This window comes from Tiliqua scincoides, chromosome 2, assembly GCF_035046505.1.
Source record: "Tiliqua scincoides isolate rTilSci1 chromosome 2, rTilSci1.hap2, whole genome shotgun sequence".
In the NCBI taxonomy this organism is placed as follows: domain Eukaryota; kingdom Metazoa; phylum Chordata; class Lepidosauria; order Squamata; family Scincidae; genus Tiliqua; species Tiliqua scincoides.
Window position 1 is genome coordinate 3,485,632 of NC_089822.1, and position 20,353 is coordinate 3,505,984.

Genomic DNA, 20,353 nt, shown 5'->3' on the forward strand with positions numbered 1-20,353 from the left:
AGTGTCTGACCACTGACCACGTCTTCTGCCTCTGGTCCCTGAACCACTGTCTCTTGCAGTGCTATGCTGCTGTCCATGTGTCCTCAACCATCTCTCATGCCCATGGCCCCTTTGATCCTGTTCCTTCCATCCTGAAATGTGATGATGAACTGTGGGACCAACTGCAGCAGGACGTGGGCTGTGCGCTTGACGGCCTTTAAAACAAAGTCTAGGGTACCAACTTATTTCATTTTTATTTTTTTCCTTTGCGAGATGCAAAGCATTAATATTTCAATCTTCATGCTCCATTTTGAAAAACATCTTTTCAGCTATTTTTATTTGGCTGTTTCACTTCAGTTCAAGCACTAAGCACACTTAAGTCCTTAATGCTCTTTAACTCCCATACCAGTCACTCAGGGGCCTAATTAACACTTCCATCTTGGTTGTGTTTTCAACAGTGTCCTCGAAATATTCAAGATTTTCCTCCCAAGTCCTGGACACAAAGCAGCACTGCTGACAGAGAGCTGTGCAGGAAGCCCCAAAGGGCCTTATGCGCTTATGTGCACACGTGGTTGTGCGATTTAAAGCAGATAGAGAGGAAAAAGCCCTTTCTGAAGACCTCCATAATCTTGAATAGCACTTCTCACCAAAACCAAACTGGTTTCCTATGCTAATTTCAATTGCAACAGTCAATGCTGTTCTCCCACCATTCCTTCAAGGACTCTAGAGCAGTGCACAAGGTTCTCGTGCCCCATTTTTCATTACAGTCACTGTGTGAGATAGATTCAGCTCGGATAAGCTGCTGAGGGGCAGAAAGGTGAACAGAAACTGGCACGTCACTGGTTAACTCAAACCGTTCTGGGAGCTGTAGCTGAATGTGTGAACCATCTCCATGGAAGGGTTGTCTTTGATTTTCTGTAACCCTGAATGTCAACTCAAATGGTGACAATGTGTCCTTGACAGCTCGTTCGCACCAGGTTGCCATCAGCAAGTGTTCAACATGCATGTGTGAGCCAGCCCTGAGAAAGTTTGAGTCACCTCCAACCTAACAGCCTTCATGACTTGCAACTCTCAAGAATAATGTGAGAACATGAGGGGCATTGTAGTACCTGCTGAGACCTTGGAGGACTGCCTGCAAGCAGAGACCTTTGTCAGAGGCCCACCTCTGGCATCTTCCATCCTCTGAATAAAGTGGGTGCTGACCAGGCCCTTTGGACCAGCAATTGACACCACCTGGGATGCCCCTTTAGCTCTTTGACTCTTTCCCCTTGACAAGGCATAGCGTGGAAGCTGATTTTCACACCAGTTTTATACACTCTGCCACTGTTTTGCTGTTGCTCTGTATCTTATTTTGATTGTGATTCTACATATTTATATATTATTACACATTACCATGATAGATCTGCTCAAGGGAAGCCAAAGAATTTCTTAAATATATATAAATAAGGCAGAGGAGAGCTTCATCTTCTTTCTCAGTAGTTCAACTTCTCTCTTTTTCCTTCGCTTAAAGGCCTGTGCTTTTTGTCTCTCTTCTTTCCTCCCTTCATTTCCTAAGCTGGGCTGAGGGGGAAAAAAATCAGCTTAAGGGATAACGCAGCTCAGCTTTAAGTGGGATAACACAGGCAGCCCACAGGGAAGAGAGACCCTCCTAACCCACTAGAAAGATGAAACAAGGAGGTTACCAAAGGTCTACCTCAAACGGTGGCAAAAGTCGCGCTAGCAAACATGAGTAAGCTCCCTCCCCCCATGGCAGGGGGGACAGGATGGCTTTGTGGTTCAGATCGGTCTGATGGATCCTGACAAGCACCAGAACAGCCTGTGCCACTCTCACTAACAAGCACTTTTCTACCAGGCAATGGAAAATCCACGAGGGTGGACTTATTGCAGAATGCAGGAGCTGCATCACAGAGAGAACCTGAGTCCTGCGGACTGTGTCCAAGAACTAGCCAATTGCTTTGTGCACATATGCTGATGTTCTGTTAGATTTCTGCAGCAGTTATACCTGTACTTCCTGGTCCAGCAAATGGCACACATGTGGAAACATTCCCAAGTTTCTCCAGGAAGACAGAATGGCTGCCAAGCCAGTCACAACAGATTGTGTGAAAACACCCAGTGATTAGTGCAGACCAGTCCTACGGAGAGTGACACCCAGTTCACACAGTCCCAGGACACAACCCTAAGACTGCAGCGCCAGGCTGTGACATCTAACAAGTGTCCCCTGGATTTCAGGATTGCAACAGTATGGCACACGAATACAGAAAGAAGGGGGGGCTGGCTTTTCAGAGAACTGGGGGGAAAGTTGCCATTCTTCTCAACCATCTCGGGTTCAGGACCATCATGGTGTCACTTAAGGTTTGCAGTTAAGTATTTAAAGATCTGTTTCCAAGGCAACCAAAGTGGCTTTTACAATTCTGTTTTCTCAAACACCCATCCTTGGCTGATTACATGGGGCTGTCTGGAAGGCAGCCAGAGAGAAATCATGGCTCTTCTCTCCATTAGGGGAGGTCCTTTCTAATCATGTTCAGTTATTTCCTTGATGGCTTTATCTTGATTTGAAAATGTATTTGGGGGCTTTTTCTGTTTTGGTGAAAGAGGGGGCGAGAGATAGGAAATGTAATTGGTGGTGGTGGGGGGAAAATATCATCAGGCTCCCTAAAGGTTTGCAAAAATTGCTGGTGGAAATTAGGGATGTGAAATAACCTTGTCAGGGTTGATTCTTTTATACCCTTTTACAGTTTTGAAAATTGGGCTCTTAATGGCAAGAAGATAAAAATCAAGTGCTGGTTTGAATGCGCTTGCAGTCCTTAGCTGTGGACGATACTGCAAAACCACTCCATTTTTCACAAACATTTTCAGCAAGGATTCAAAAAGCGTTCAGCTTTCTATTTCTAGTGATTTATTCAGCATTATCTGCACAGGTGTTAGTTTGTTCCTTTGTTCCTTTGCCCTCGTTTACCTTCAGTTTGGTGATTAGAAATACAAATCTGCCTGGCTACACAGCAATGCGATGTCAACTAGTTCACTGCATGGTCTCCGATTGAATGAATCATGTATACAGTTACCAGAAACAAACAGGGACAGGGTGCCTCTACCTTCAACCGTTGTATCGAAGAGGGAATTTGGACAGGTGCAGCTCAACATGGAAGGGTTTAAAAAGCAAAGTTTATGAGCAAAATCTACCCAGGTGGTCACCTGAGCAACAACCTCAAACCTGGTTTGCTATGATATCATCATCTCAGACAGCTCAGATATGAAGATCCTTTGTACAACTCAAATCATTGGTGTACTCAAGATTACCGAATGCAGAGCTGTCCAGACTCTGATCTACGGGCCAGAGTCAGCACCCTTCCAAAGTCCTCCTCCACATGAACAGCACTTACTGTTCCATGGGGGAGCCTCTGCAAAGCACATCCATGCACCCCCCATTTCTTGCCACATCCAGCTGCTTCCAGCTTCTGATGCCCCAGCAGGCTTTGCGCCCAGATTTCCAGGCAGAAGTGGCTGGATGCCTCAAGGAATGGAGGCACAGAGAGGAGCTTTGCGGAGGCTCTCTGGCAGAACGGTACGCACCATCCATACCAGGGAAGGCTTTGTAATTGTCAGTGGCTCTGAAGAGGCTCAGGTTGGCCTCAGGTTGGTGTGGAAGGCACTAGCAGGGCTGACCTGGGGAAGGAGAACTAGGTTACCGTTTTCTCTTACTTTGAGGCTGCATTGCGGCTGCTTCAGAACTGGAAAGTTGGTTAGGACTGGATTGTTTGTGTGTGAAACATATGCTTCTCTAGCAGTGAGCTGTAGCTCTTCCCTATTAATGGATCTGTGCTTGTCTGGGGAAAAAAGCGAAGCTCCCTAGACCCAGGATGGATTGACATCTTGACGTTAGCTGAACTGGTTTCTCAAAAGGGTTGGAAAAATTCAAGGAGCGTAGGGTCCATTAGTGCTGGTCAGCTATAATAGTTAACGGTGCAAAATTGTGTTAGAGCACAACCCTAAGATTGCACTGGACAAGTACAAGTCCTGGGAAGGTCGTGTATGCGCCATAAAGCATGTTTGCATCTACTCCAGCTATGCCAGTGCACAGATGTGTGCTTGGCCCATGGAGGCTAGATCCAGCCTTTGCCGCGATGGAATGGGGTAAGTTCATACTGGCTGAGCTCAGCTGGCACAGGGTCAGGGGGCGGGCGTGGGGAGGGGGAGAGGAGGCATTTTGGGGTGGGGGGAGGGTGGGCCCATGGGCAGGGAGTGGGGAAGCAGGCCCAGGATCCAGCAGTTATGCCAGATTCTGACCCTGTTCCTGGGCAGCTCAGGGCAGCACCAGATTGCTTGGATCTGCACCACTTCTTTAGGTGGCACAGACCTGAGTAGGCCCATTGGGGCTGTGGTGGCTCTCCCTGGGGTGAGAGGAAGTAATTCCCTTTGCCCTGGGTTGAGCAACTTTCAGCCCCAAACTCATGCTGGATATGGGGCAGGCCTGCTGGCCTTAGGATTGTGTTGTTAATGGTGTATAATGGTGCAGTGGTTCTGGTGTTAGACTTGGAAGACCAGGTGCTGACAGACAATGCCGTGGGAGAGGGGCTTGCCATCACACTCTGCCTACAAGTTTTCCAGAGGTATCTGTTGGAAACAGAATGCTGGACTACCTCGACTCTCAGCTTACTTCCAGGAGGCAATTCACATGTTCTCTTGTTCCTATTCTGGGTTCTCCATGTCCAATACAATTGCTGGTTTTCAACCAGGAAACTGATTCTTTGATAGCAGTGCTGCTGGGAGAGGCAAACCCCCACACGGAGAGAAATATCTTTTTCCCGGAAGGGGTGGAAGCAACTGGGGAGAAGGGTAATCAGGAAAACAACGTGGGGCAAACAGGTTAGCCCCCCTCCCTGCATCACAATTCTGATCAGAATTGGGGCCTCCCAGTGGCTGCATTTCATCTTAACAGCCCCCCAAGATCCAGTAGTGAATTGCCAACTGGCTCACCTTGTAGAATCCTGCATTTGTCTGTCTTTTTTTTCTTCTTCAGTGGGTAGCTTGAAAATAAAGCATCACACACACACACACACACACACACACACACACACACACACACACACACACCCTTCTCCCTTTTCATCCTTGCAGAAATGCGCAATTATTTCTGGAGGAGATGATTTACTATTGCCTTTTATAGAAACTAATCAGAATATCAAGAGCATCACAGCAAAACATAAGACTCTGCTTTCTGGCAAAACCTGCGACTCTGAAAAGTTCATTCAGAGCGCAAGCAGGCCAGGCAAGAGCATAACTAGGAGGTGCTCGTACTGCCCAGCCACATAGAGGACTCACTAAAATAAAAATAAATAAATAACGTGACAAATACAAAGATTCCCCCATTACGCTGGAGAGAACACAGCTGTGGGACCCTGCTGGAAAACCCATCTAGAACAGGTGAGGGAATATGGCTCATTTCGGCTCAAGACCCTTGTGGTGGATCTGGGAACCTGGGCATGGTAACAGCATATGCTCTGAAGGTACATGCTGCAGCAAGCTGGCAATTCAGCAAATCTAGTTCCGACTAATGCCTGGGTGGGAGATCACCTGGGAACTCTTTGAGCCCACCTTGAAAGAATGGATGGATACCAATGTTATCCACATGTAAAAGCCACAGAGAACTAGGGATGGATAGACCGAACTGATCTGAGAAATTTCTCTTCAAGAAAGAGTGTGGAGCATAGCACTGTTGGAGTCACCAAATTCACTCACCAAATCCACCAAGGGAACAGCAAGGCCATGCTGTTCTGTGCAATACTGCAACCCTTTACTACTTACACAGATAGTCCCATGGACTCCTTTTGGCTCCCAAGCAAGTACCAGGTTTTTGTGGCTTTTGTAGATACAGTTGTGTTCAAGTATTGTTCTTGGACAGTAACTGCACACTCTGGGTATCAGGATACATGGCTACTGAACAGCATCCTTCTAGTGTTGCACCTGGAATTATGCTGAGAAATGTCAGCTGGCACCAAAATGCCCAAGGAGTGAAATGTGAAGCAAATTTCAGAGTTACTCTGAAGCAGGAACATGGGAGCATGGTCAAGGGAAGTCGCATGAGGATGTATAAGACAAATACCGTTTCTGGGGGGGGGGGATCTGCACACTCCTAGTGAGAGGTGGTTTGTGCATTCCCTAACACTTCACATGTTCAAAAGCAGCAGATATGACTGTCCATCCAGTCCATTTTCAGGCTGCACACAGTGAAGTCCTTAGGAGAAGTATTCCATTTACATACATGTGTGAAAGCTGCTGGGAAGGGAGCGAAACAAAGCAGGCTTCCCCTTGGAGACCTAGAGCCACAGTTCAGCATATGCTGGAACAGTGGGGTCACTAGGGAGGTGCGGGGAGTCTTAACTGCACCCGGTGACACACTCATGGGGAGAGTGACACCACTACTGGTCAAAAATGTGAAATCTTGGTATATTTGAATAATTCCATCATGTTATATATAATTTAATACTGACTGCAGTGGAGCAGATAGCTGTATTCTATCAAACATTATGGCCAAAGACACGTTATGGCCAAATACAACTGCCTTGTGTTAAAAAAAGTGGATTTTCTTAACTCAAAACTGACTAATGAGTCTGATTGTTCTGAGAGCCACTGAGGTGTTACGACACAGCAGGGAACCAGTAAGGTGTTAGTATGAGTCAGCTCTCATTTCCATGTATCAGAGTTAATACTAGAACTCAGATTCAGTTGTGTGTCATCAAGTTGGCCATTGGTTGATTGTTGGTTAGTGATTTGCAAACCCACCAGCACCAGAAAGAACTGAGGTTTCACTCAGCCCAGGCATTGCTATTAAGCTTGGGACTGAGGCCCACCTGTGTGTGTGTGGGGGGGGGGGGGCTGGGCCTCTGAAGCCCGCTACAGGCTTCTTGCCCAGGGTTCATGAAAAACTCAGCGCCTGCTCCATTCCCTGTCCTCCTCATCTATACAATATTAATACATTTGTTAGAGCATCCGAGCCAAAACATTTTGAAGCCAGTAAGTGTTTCAGATTCTTATACTGCAATTCATCTTTGTCCAATCATTCTGGAATGAAATAGGCCGACTTCACTAATAGTCTACTGATTCTTTGGGTCTCTATTATAAATGATTTAAATTGCTGGCATGTAATTAATGGGATATAAATGCAGTATTTATGGTAAGAGTATAGGATATATATATCCTCCTTCCACAACTTTACTAGCAGAAATGATTTCTTATGTGCAAAGCTCAGCCATAAATTGCTGTACGTTCCACCTTTGTAAGGTGGCTTTCCCGATGCCTGCATATAATTCCTCTTGTATCCCAACTGATTCTATGAGAAATAGACCAAACTGGCTGTGCTGCATGAAACCAAAGGCATGACTCATGACAACCAGATGTCAACATGACGCTCACAACTGGAGCCAGCGTCCTTTTCTTTTTCTTCCCAGAGTCCTGCTGTCTCTATGGCATTGCAAAATGCAACACCATATAGCACATGACCAGTCTGCTGCTGGAAATGGCCAACGGCACTGGCTGTGGTTTTCTGGTGCACATGGAGAGCCTTGATATACTGCCAGTCCAACTGAATTTGAGATCACCAGGATGAGGTTATTTGGTGTGCTCCCTGGAGCATTTGGTGGGCCACTGTGAGATACAGGAAGCTGGACTAGATGGGCCTATGGCCTGATCCAGTGGGGCTGTTCTTATGTTCTTAAACTACAACTCCCAGGAAGCCTTGCAGGTCTCTTGTTATCTGGTGTGCTCCCTGGGCATTTGGTGGGCCGCTGTGAGATACAGGAAGCTGGACTAGATGGGCCTATGGCCTGATCCAGTGGGGCTGTTCTTATGTTCTTATGGTAGATGCAAGCAGCTCAATTGATTTGAATGTTGTAGAGCTGGGAGAAGCAACTTCTAAAATTGGGTGGGAGGCATTTCCTCACAAGCCAAGCTCCAAGCAGGCTGGATGATGTTGGGTGACAGGTCAGATCAGGCTGTGGGCCACAGGTTGCCAAACCCTGTCCTAACATACACCACAGCATGCAGGGCCTACAAGGAAGACTGTCTCCTCTGGTTTTCATTTCTTGTTCTCAGCAGAACACCTCTGAACCCTGAGGTTCCATTTAGCTATCTTGACTAATTGGCGCTTATGGACCTGTTCTCCATAAGTAGCCACATTGGACGGATTAATGAAAAGGCAAGATGTAGATGTTTCTAAATAAATAATACATTTGTCTCATCCTCGAGTCAGAAAGCCAGCTGAGCTATTGACCAAGAGTTATGGTATTATTAGAGTGAGTTCTCTCTGTGTGTGTTCTCTCTTTCTACGCATTCATGATTTTAGATGCCTCTGACATGCTTCAACCCCCTGCTAAGAACCTCTTGAGCCTTTCCTTGTAGGGAAGATGCTTCACCCCCGGATCATTGTAGTGGCATATTCTGTGGTACTAGAGTATTTGCATCCTGGACTATTGTGTTCTGGTCAAGGCATCCCGGTTTCTGGCATCTCTGAAAGAGGGTTTTTTTTTTTTTTTTAAATGTTTATTTTATTTTGGCATCCTGGTGATTTGCATCCCTCTCTAACTGGGCAACAAACTGCATGCTATATATCCTAAGCCTCTTCTCCTGGCCCTATCCTTAACTTTGTGTTTTAAAAATTGAAAAATATACCTAATATAAATATGCATGTATTGGGACACAAATGTCTGGGATGCAAAAAGAATGGATGCAAATATCCAGTACTAGGATGCATTTTACCAGGACACAGTTGTCTAGGACACAAAGGTCCTGTTGCTATAATCTTCACCTCTCTAATTCTATAATATCCTTTCTGAGTTGGAACCTCACAGAGAAGCGCTCTCTCTCTCTCTCTCTCTATCCAAAGGGTAACAAACTGCCTATGGCAGTAGAATGTATCTCAACACTACAAAGCTGCTGCGCTTTACATCTTACCACCAAGGCCTGGGAAAAAAAAAAGAAAGATCAAATCTTCCGACACTTTCCATCTGGCAACATATTAATCTTGTGTTTTGTCTTCTCTAAAAGGCTCTGCCATTATAACATAATTACTTCTGAAATTGACCTTTAAAACATATTTTGGATTCAAAAAATGTATTTAAATCCCTGGCTGAGCACCATTTTTCAACTTCCACAGACTGTTTTCTTTTTGGGACCGGGGCAGGCAGAAGAGGGAAAATAGGCTGAAGCGACGAGTGTCAGCAGAGAATAGATTTGCTTAGCAATAAGGCAAATACAAATGTTTACAAGGCTACCTTTAACCTCCAATTGAATCAGCAGGATTTCCAAAGTTTCCAGGGAGGTAAATGGAATCAGAACGGGAAGTAAATGGTTGCAATTATGCCTTCCATGCCCTTAATGTAATTCAATCAATCTATTTAGCAACTTGTAATACCCAGATTTATACCTGGCGACGGCAGTGGAAAAGTTCAAGTGTTGTTCAGTTTCAAAAGGCAGTTCAATCACTTTTATTTATTGGGACATTCCTGCTCCCTAAATGTGTACCAGTGTCTGTAATTGACGGGTCTTTCCAGGAACATGTAAAAGAAGGAAAAACAATCTGGCTGTAAAATGAGGTGCCCAACCTCCACGAGAGACAGAGGTCAGCTGCGGGGTGTCAAAAGCTTTATAAAAGGCAATATCACACATAAGCATCTTATGGTGCAGATCATGAACTGGAGAAAGGAAAAATTCAACATGTTAATGTACCGGTGATGAACGTTTGCATGTTGGAGCTGATGCAGGGAAGAATTGGGGGAGGGGGGAGATGCTGGGAAACCAAACAATGTAGGCTCCTGAATGAATGGTGCTTCACGTACCTGGTGCTTGGAAGGTGATGGGGTAGGATGCCTCCCTAGAAAGGACAAAGTCAGATGGTCCTGGGAAGGTGTCAGCAAAGCATGACCCCCTCCCAGGCTTGCACAGCTTGTGACCAGACAAGTCAAATGCAGCTACCAGTAGGGCGGCGACAGGGTGTCCAGGAAGGGAAGCTGATTGTCTTCTTTTGTCTTCCATTTTGTCTTCCAGCTCAAGGGAGCTTACAGGGAATGTTTAGGTGGCCTCTCACCCAGATGCTGACTAGAACAAAATCTGCTTAGTTTCCTGAAAGCAGCTACATCACGTACCTTCAGGAAGGGTTGGGAACTTGAGTCCATGACTCGGACTCGAGTTGCAAAAATACGTGATTTTGGATGACTCGTGAATTGTGCACATGGAAGAGTCCAAAAAAGACTCAAGTCTGCACCCTGCTAACTCGGCACGCGTCCCCACATGTGCTGATTTGAGTCTGCCTGACCCTGGGTGTGCTTGCTTACTGTTTTCACAGTGTGGAAAGAAAAAAAAAAAACAACAACTTGTGGGGCCAGCATTCCGATGGGGCGAGCAGAAGGGAGGTTCCAGCCGGGAGGCAGGAAAGGGTTATGCATCTGAGCAGAAGTGGGGAGATGGGGAAAGCTCTTTTGCTCATCTGTGATAAGAAGGAAGGAATGGATGATCATTGGATGCAGCATTAACAGTTTGGTATTTTTATGGACTGAGGGAGAGCAGGAGTAGCCCAAGGGGGATTGGCTGGAGTGGTGGGGAAGTGGGGAGGGGGAAGAGGCAGTTCATAGCAATCACACTTTCCACCATGGCTGGTGGGGAAAGGGACACCTCATTGAATTACTTGCTGCAGTGGGACTACTTCTTAGCAGGGGTGCAAAGGATCGGGTTGTCCCTTGTCCCTCTTGCTGTTTTTGTTCCTGCTCTGTTGCCGTCCCTCCATCCCCTCCTGCCCTGTTTATAGATGGGAAGGAATAAAGAGAACTCTGACACACACACTCTCCAGCAGCAGCTCCATTTTTTCCCCACAGTGGGCTTTTTAAAGGGGGCAACTTGACTTGAGTCCATTAGAGTCACTAAAGGGTGACTTGGCAACTTGGAAAGTGCCCCGGTTATGCCTCGTTTTGATTTGAGATGTGGGGGGGGGGTGACTTGGTGACTCGATTCAAGTCAAGCCACACTGAGATTTCCCATCCCTGCCTTCAGACCCCAACCTTGATGGTGGGAAGAACAATAACCCATCATTAGCTCAATGAACTGCTGTCCTTGCTTCCTACTTGCATATGCTGCCTGTTTGAGACATCTCTGTTTTGCAGTCTACATCAGTGACTTGGCAGGCCACAGTACACAGGTGATGTGCTTTGTTTGGCCTGATGGGTCACAAGCGTGGGGGTGGGTTTTCAATTCAGAAATAGAGCATCGTGCTTTGCATGCTGAAGAGCCCAGCTTCCATAGTGGGCAGCATCTCCAGATGGAACTGGGAAAGATCCCTGCCTGAAAGCCCTGAGAATCACTGCCAGTCAGTGTGGACAGTACTGAGCTAGATGGGCCAATAGTGCAGCTTCCTACGCCCCTGTGACATATTTCGCAGAACACAGCAGCATGGTCAGAGTAGATCAGTCAGTCAACCTGGACTCCAGAGCATTCCCTCTGCTTAAAGACCAGGAGTGATGCAGGTGGGCAGATATCTCCACTTGAGGGTGCGCCACAGTCATGGCACCATAACTAAACATGTCCTCTTGTTCCTACCCAATACACTGCAGGTGAAATTGGCACACCAAATAGGCCTCAGCTATTGGTCTGAGTTTTTGGGTGCGTATATTTATTTATTTATTAATGAAATTTATTTAAATAAATTAAATATATATGCAAGTACTTAAGTGCATGGAGGTTGACCCCTCTTCAGATCTTGGGTTGTTTAGCCTGTCTGTTGAAGCATTTTTTGTTCTGAACTTTGCGACAAGCACGCACGTTAGAATGTCAAGATTATTCAAACAACTATTATAACAATAGTAATTATTAGGGCTTCAGCTGACAGTGAGTGACCCAAGACTACACAAAATCTCTTTGTAGAAAAAGTCAAATATGAGCCCACGTCCTTTAGATAAAGGCTACAGAAGTCCTTGGTGAATCACCCTACATGGCCATTGGCCCCCATTCAGCTACGTTGCACAGACAAAAAATAAAATCCACCTTTATCCCATGAACTTGATGGCTCATGATCATGGCCGATATTGTGGTGAAATGTTCTCACAGCTCCTCTGCATTTCCTTTTATGTTGTTTCCACACAGTCCTGGAACGTGCTGGAATCCCTAGCATGTATGCACTGCTGAAACAGAGACGCCTGTGTTGGCTCGGTCATGTCATGAGAATGGATGATGGGCGGATCCCAAAGGATCTCCTCTATGGAGAACTCGTGCAGGGAAAGCGCCCTACAGGTAGACCACAGCTGCGATACAAGGACATCTGCAAGAGGGATCTGAAGGCCTTAGGAGTGGACCTCAACAGGTGGGAAACCCTGGCCTCTGAGCGGCCCCCTTGGAGGCAGACTGTGCAGCATGGCCTTTCCCAGTTTGAAGAGACACTTGGCCAACAGTCTGAGGCAAAGAGGCAAAGAAGGAAGGCCCATAGCCAGGGAGACAGACCAGGGACAGACTGCACTTGCTCCCGGTGTGGAAGGGATTGTCACTCCCGAATTGGCCTTTTCAGCCACACTAGACACTGTGCTAGAACCACCTTTCAGAGCGCAATACCATAGTCTTTCGAGACTGAAGGTTGCCAACCTGTTTCCACAACTGTTGGCCTAGACCAGGGGTGTCCAAACTTTTTGGCAGGAGGGTTGCATCATGTCTCTGAAACTTTGTCGAGGGCCGGGGGGGGGGGGAGAATTAATTTACATTTCAAATTTGAATAAATTTACATAAATGAATATATTAGAGATGGAACTTATATGAATGAATGAAGGTCTTGTGATAGCTCAAGGCCTATAAAAGGCCTTGCACGAAGCAAGGCCAGCCTTTCCTTTGTTGCTGCTGCTGCATCACAGATGTGAAACAGCAAGTAGCGGAGGGAGCCCTCATCCCGCAGCTCAGGTGAAAGGTCGAACAGTCATCCTCACACTGAGAGCAGTTCTGTTGGGCCAGTATGGGCTCCAGCAAGTCTCTGGAGGACCAGAGGCTCATTGGAGACTGGGGGCTCCCCATGGGCCTGATTGGGAGACCCCGAGGGCTGCAAGTGGCCCCCGGGCCGGGGTTTGGGCAACCCTGGCCTAGACCTATAGGCTGCTTATGGCCATGGATCTAGTGATCCGCTGACGTAAATTGTAATGGCACAAATGCTGTGCTGCCATCACATGCCATGGAGTTGCTGGAAGAAATGTCTGGAGGATTTGTGCTCCTGCCAGAACTGCGTGGATGCTCCACCAGTGCAGGTAAGTTGATGGAGGGAGACATTCACAGGCAGTTCAGGAGAGGATTGGGGTGGGAAGTAGGGTGAACAGGGGCATTTTGAGGCTGAAGGGGGGTGGATCTCAGTGGCAGTTGTGCACACCAGGTCCTACCCCATTTCCCAGGCCAGACCTGCCCCCTTCCTCTCCTCAGACTTATGCTCTCAAAATAGCTGCTGTATGTCTGAAGAGACCCATTGGTGATTAGGTGGCCTACTGGCAAGTAAGAAAATAATAATAATAATTTTATTTACCTATCTATGGCTGTCTGATCATCCCTCCCCACCACAACATGCAGTGTTCACTCCACCTGTGGTGTTGTTTGCTAGGGACTGGTAAAAGAGTAGAGATCATTGGTATTTCTCACTGGCTGCAATGGGTAAAGCTTCAAGGACAATCTGAGCACCCAAATAAGTTTTTGCCTAGTGTGTCGGAGGGAATGTTGTTCCCAAAGTGTTCGCACCCTACTCCGTGATGACTGCTCATTACATGATGTGTTGGGCTGATGCCAATAGACAAACCCCCTAAACATGCAGCACCTAGCCTGCTGGAAATGAAACTAAATGGAGAGGTTTAAAAAAACCCCTTCTCATTAGAAGTTTTCCAACTGCTTTTTCCAAGATGGGAGAGCCCATTACCGGTTTTTGCTTGTCAGTTTTCTCTCCGAATGCAAATGGCGTCTTACAAATAGATTGGTTGGTATTTGTAAGGGGAAAGGGCTGCATATTGTCTTTATGACTTCCTTACAAGAGAAAGAAATTCCCTATGCATTACTTTGGAAAGTTTTTGATATTATCCAAACAGCCTGCCCCCCTTGGAAAGTTTAAAAAAAAATAAAAGTCCCCTATTGCCTGTGAATCTTTAAAATTATAAATCTAGGTGTCCTCATTAGAGTGTTCCTTCCATTTGACAGGCAACGCTTGTCTCAACTGTTGGTGACGAACACAGTATGACAGGCCGTGTGTGCCTCTGTCCAAGGTACTGAATCACAATAAAAAGGTAAATTACTGTCTGTCATAGCCAGAAGCCGAAGTAACTAATGTCTAATTCCCGATTCTGCATCAGAGGAGCAGGGTGTGTGCCTGTGTGTGTGAAAGAAAGTGTGTGTGTGATGCAGAAAATGAATGCTCAAATCCTGTCCGTAGAAAATATGCTGATGAAGGAAGGCCGGGAGAGGGGAAAGAAATCTTGCAACACAAGAAACAAATTGTGCTTGAAATACTGAGCAGGCTCAATCCTAGAATGACAGGATGAGGAAGTCCCTTCCAGAACCAAGGTCAGTTAAGAAGTGCAGGCAAGAGCAGTACCAACTAGAGCTGAGCACTGATGACAACTTGGGGCTCAAAATTTATTTTATTTTTCACATTTTTTATACTGCCCTTCCTCCATAGAGCTCAGGGTGGTGGACACAGCTGCTCCCCTCCTTTTGTCCACACAACAACCCTGTGAGGTAGGTGATGCTGAGAGAATGTGACTGGCCCAAGGTCACCCAGGAAGCTTCATGGCTAAAGGGGGATTTGAGCCTGGAACTTCCAGGTCTAAGTCCACCTCCCAAACCGCTACACCACCCTGGCATCAGGAGTACATAAGAACATAAGAACAGCCCCACTGGATCAGGCCATAGGCCCATCTAGTCCAGCTTCCTGTATCTCACAGCGGCCCACCAAATGTCCCAGGGAGCACACCAGATAACAAGAGACCTGCATCCTGGTGCCCTCCCTTGCATCTGGCATAGCCCATTTCTAAAATCAGGAGGTTGCACATACGCATCATGGCTTGTAACCTGTAATGGATTTTTCCTCCAGAAACTTGTCCAATCCCCTTTTAAAGGTGTCCAGGCCAGACACCATCACCACATCCTTTGGCAAGGAGTTCCACAGACCAACCACACGCTGAGTAAAGAAATATTTTCTTTTGTCTGTTCTAACTCTCCCAACACTCAATTTGAGTGGATGTCCCCTGGTTCTGGTGTTATGTGAGAGTGTCAAGAGCATCTCCCTGTCCACTCTGTCCACCCCCTGCATAATTTTGTATGTCTCAGTCATCTCCCCCCTCAGGTGCCTCTTTTCTAGGTGACACAGTATCAAAGCAGACTCCCTGCATTCTCAAATGTCATCATCACTGCTTGTTTCACAGTAGCAGCAGCGGCCTCAAAGCGCCCCCCCCCCCCAAGTTGCATCACATCATCCTGGAGCATTGTTCTGGAAAGGTTCTTGGAAAAAAATGGTAGCCCCCAACCAGTGGCTGACATTTTTCCCAGAACCCCTTCCCTTGAAACAGTGCCGTGTAATTATCCAGAAGTGCCCCGAGGAGACTTTGTGGGGAAAACGGTTGCTATTAAGCAGGACACCACTGTTGGGGCAACTGGGGTAGCAAAAGAGGGAGTGGGCATTTCAGCGGTTCCCTGCCATTACTGACACATTAGTGGGGATCAAGCAGGCTGTTTTTTCACATGTGAAACCAAAAAGCCCCTTTGAGCTCCTCTTGCTTCCATTGTGCCACAAAGACTACAAATGTGCCGTAGAGCAAGACATTTTACATCAAATATATATTCTACAACGTAAGTTTTAAATTTACATTATAGATATGTAATAAATTGGGACAATGGTTAGCTGTATGACTGTGACTTTGCTGTGAATCATGGGAGCAAAATAGGACATCGTGAGAGAGGGAAGTGTTTACCCAGCCCAGGTGCCTGGAAGAAGTGTGGTTGGAGGGATCGTGGCACTATGCGAATGGTTGGCTAGGATTGTGTGACTTTTGTGAGCATGTCGGAGGCACTGTGACAATGGTAGGTGACAGATGGTAGGTGGTGGTGGAAGCGAGCTGGGCACCTATCTCAGAGCACAATCCTATCTGGAGCCTCTCCCAGCACAGTGGTCCCTGTGCCAGCTGAAGGTGTCACGGACGTGCCATAAAGAATGTTCACCACGTGCATAGGTAGTACCAGCAGGGAGTCCTGTGCAGCTGCAATGGAGCTGTATTGAGATGCCCCACAACAGGTGGAGATAATTAGGCTGCTGAGCCATGTAGGGGCTTGGAGAAGGTGGTGGGAGGGGGTTTCAGAGGCAGGAAGGGAGCAAGAGAGGGCAGAATGGGGCAAATCGGGCCCACTAGGGGGCAGGATTGGCAGAGATCTTCTCTGCCATATCCTATCCCCCTCCTGGCCCAGCCAGTGTTACACTGAACCGCTCAGACTTCCACCAACTATCTCGGAGGAGATCTGAGCAGCCCCATAGGGTAGGCTGGGGTGCTACTCAGGGTGAGGGGGAAAATATCCCTTTACCGCAAGGAGACCAGCAGCCTTCTAAACTGCACTGGGGTGGTGCGCCCCATGTCATTCTAGGTGTTTCCTGGGATCTCTGCTGGTGGGAGGAGTGCTCATCACTTAAAGCGACAAGCGCTGCAAAGCTGGGCCCACCCGCTCTCCCTTGCCTCTGTTTGGCTCTAAAATTGAGCCATTCTGGAAGCGGGGGAGAGTGTCAGGCAAAGATGTGGGGGTGACGAGTTGACACAGGGGGGTGACTCACTATGTCACTGCGTCACCCTGCCCAGGGTGCCATTAGGCCCTGGGATGCTTCTGTACCATACACTCTGATTACACTGTGTAGGTAGATAAATAACAGCATAAATATTATTAATAATCAAGAAAACAACATGGCTCCCAATTTTTAAAGACCCAAGTTTCTAGACCTTCTGATTTTGAAGATGCACTTTAAAAGCTGACAGGCTGGCCCTCAAAAGAACAAACTGGATAATAATTCAGTGTTCTGTGAACAGCATTTCCCAAAAGACACAGGTAGCAATTTAGGGTATACTCCTTGAGGAGTGAACATTGCTTTCCATTTCATATATACTTGTTTTGTTCTTGTACTCTTTTTTCTTTCATTATTTTCTGATCCGTGAAAGAAAAATATGCAAAACCTACCAGTGAAAGAGGGTGACATTTCCCGTGGGGTCCTTGTGTTAAGAATGCAGCTCTCGTGGCCTGAGGCCATTTCATCAGAGAAATCTGGTGAGAGGGGATCAACCCGCAGGAACAAATGCTAGTCTTTAAGGTAACACAAGACTGTCCATTGTCAGTACTTTTAAGATGATGGAGAGACTCTCCAGTTGAGAGTCCAGTTATCTAAGTGAGGAACATGTTCATAGTCCACCGTCTGTTCTCCCACTTTCTGCATTCTAACACAATAATAATAATAAACACAACTACCATTGGCCCATTGCCTCTGGTTCCTTTCATCCCCTTTCCTGTCCTTCCAGAAATGAGGATAGAATGGCCACCCAGTATTTCTGCTTTGGTCTCAGTCGGATGTACGTGGAGGCTCTGTGAGAAATAGTTGGGTTATTTTGGTCTCCAGCAGATGCACACTAAATTCTCTTTTAATTAAAACACATAGTGGTTAGAAATAAGCTTCTGTGCCATGGAGAGAAGCCCTCATTAGAGAACCCCTCACTTTAAAACATGCCATTCATCACCCAGGGATAATTTCCTGTAAATATATTGTTTTTCCCCCCACAGTAATGCTAGGAATAATGTTTAAAATTCTCCACTCACATCTCATTATGAAGTAATTGATAACAACATGGTCATTTCTTTTCATTCCCTAGGTTTCTCTCTTCCCCTTTTCTTCTAGGCAACCTCTCGAAGCAATCAATATCAGCAGTTTTCAAAAGGCAGATACAATAAATAAATCTCGCCAGACAATGACAGAGAACATCCTTATTATAATAAATTTACCATAAATAAAACTAACTGTGAAATAACCACGGGCCAATTTTTCCACTAATGCCTCTGAACATTAGGTAGGGGGTCTGAGGAAGAAAAATAGTCTTCTGAACAATTCCATTTTCCCAAATTAAACTTTGCAAGATTCCCATGCTAGAAGCTTCTTTAGAATGGAGGCTAAGGGGGGATGTGACAGAGATGTACAGAATGATGAATGGAGTCAACCCAGAATTACTTGGGATGATGAACCTGGGCCCAGACTGTACCACTTTGAACTGCAGGTATATATTCAAATTACAGAGTATGTCTTCATACAAAACCAGCATATAGAAAACTAGCATCTCAGGGAGAATTGTTCCAGCCTAGCCTCCTACCTGACATGCTAGTTTTCTACAGGCAGGAAATATCAGGTATAGAGAGGCATTCTATCACGTGAGGTTGGCCACCTCTATGAGCAACAGGTTTGGGGAAGGGGGTCAGAGGGAAAATATAACCTTCCCTCATAAGGCTAGAACTCCAAGGGAGTTGTTGACACCCATTGAAACTGACTGATAGTGCATGCAGGACAGAGAAAATAAAGTACTAATTGGCACTCCATGAACAGCTAACTCACAGAATTCAGCACCACAGAACCTCTGTAGATGCAGACACATGAAAATCAGGTGATGGGGTCAAACAGCAGCAGAGGGTTCTCACCTTCAGCCCTACTCATGGACTTCCCAGGTCCCTCTGGCTGAACACTGTGGGAATCAGTTTTTGTTTGGGGGAAAGGTTCTGAAAAGAAATTCTTCCCAAGTCTTAATTTGTTGTCTTAAATAGACATCAAGGTTGCGGAACTCCTTCCCTTTTAGGGGCTTGTATTGAACCCACTTGTCAAGTTTTTTGGAAAGTGTGATGATGTGTGGGGTGGATGAGGATGACTACAGCACCAACCCAATAAACACCTGAGCTGGGCCTCCAGATATTTCCTTAAATTTGGCTTTCCTCAGAATTTCTGGGTAATTTTATCTGAACAGGAACTTCTAAATCTGCCCCACATTTTTCCTCTTAGGTGATTCCATGGCAAGTCTGGTGGGTACCACCTCCTAGTTCTGAACATGGGAATGAGTGTCACATGGACCTCCTAATCTAGCATGCCATCTGCAAGTCACTGAGGAGGGTGGGGTCTCAGGCTCCCAACAGTCAGGTTCTAGCACCCAACACTCTAAATTCTGTTTCTTCTGCCAGCTTAGTTGACTGAGCCCTGAGCATCAAAGGGACTCTCTCTGCTGCAGTACCAGCTTGCCTGAGCATCTTCTCAATTGACCCCAAGTCAGAGCTTGTACATCTAAGTGCTCACTCCCACTTTCTGATGGCTTCCTTGACCCTTGACCCTTTCCTGGCTTTGACTACTCTTCTGCCTCAGCTCCTCTCATATCTGGTTCACTGCCTTGGAGTTTGACCCTATTTGTTATGGATCACACCCTTGTTTTTGCCCCACTAGGGGGGACACCCAGTCTCAGAACCGAATTGTCTGGAGTGCCCGGAGTTTCCCAGTTCGGCACCCACAGCCTGGCACTGTTGGGATGTTGCATGTTGTAAGCTCCAGCCAGCAATTAGAGAAAGTTACTCGGCTTCAGAAAGAGCTACAGGAAAGGCTGGCCCCGGCTCTGATTTATCATATTGAAAGAATGCTGGCCTATTTATGCGCAGTGGTGGTTTTTGATAAACGGCCTGCATTAGACTACCTCAGAGGTGCCCTGCATCATTAACTAGCAGGGTGGATGCTGACGAGAAAGTTAATAAAACTTGTCTCTGGTGCAGAATTGAGAAAACTCACTGCCTGACGGAAGAAGATGCTTCGGAGGCCCTGTGTGCAACCTTGTACAGGTAATAATAGCAAAACACTCAAGGGAGTTCTTTAAGTGGGGGGATGTCATTTTTCTTCCTGATATATAGGATACTAATGGCTTTTCTTCCCCACCTCCCCCTTTGCTGTTCTTTTCTTTTGTTTGCAGAGAGCCAAGGACCATGACAAAAATCATCATTCTGTAGCACTTGGAAAAGAAAGGAATTGGGGAAAAAGAGGGGGAAACAGAATAAAAGAGGTACAGAGGAAGGGTATCCGGAAGCTTCCATGCCAACTGCCAGTTCTGGCCTTCTTATTAAATGGGAGAATATTCAAAGACTCCCAGCATTAATAATGGGCTGGTGCCAGATATTGATAATTTATTCAAATTATAGGTCTGGATTTGCAGGAGCAGATGTTCCTCAGGCAGGCCCTGTCACAAAATGATTTCCAGAGAAACAAAATTGCACTTGGCGCAATCATTAAAGAGGGAAAGCGGCCTCCCCTTTCTGCATCCAGGCACATCTGGGGCTTCCTCCA

General features: G+C 46.4%; 1 protein-coding gene across 31 annotated transcripts in view; it reads right to left on the bottom strand.

Moving 5' to 3' along the window:
• Positions 1-20,353, bottom strand: part of CELF4 (CUGBP Elav-like family member 4) — a 697,876-nt gene that overhangs the window by 209,138 nt on the left and 468,385 nt on the right. For 8 of the 31 annotated variants that reach the window (XM_066616576.1, XM_066616561.1, XM_066616570.1 and 5 more), the window contains exon 4: positions 7,622-7,637. The exons of the other annotated variants lie outside the window; for them this stretch is intronic. In XM_066616576.1, the coding sequence (XP_066472673.1) occupies positions 7,622-7,637 (16 nt within the window). The remainder of the gene's footprint in view (positions 1-7,621; positions 7,638-20,353) is intronic. 31 annotated transcript variants of the gene reach the window in all.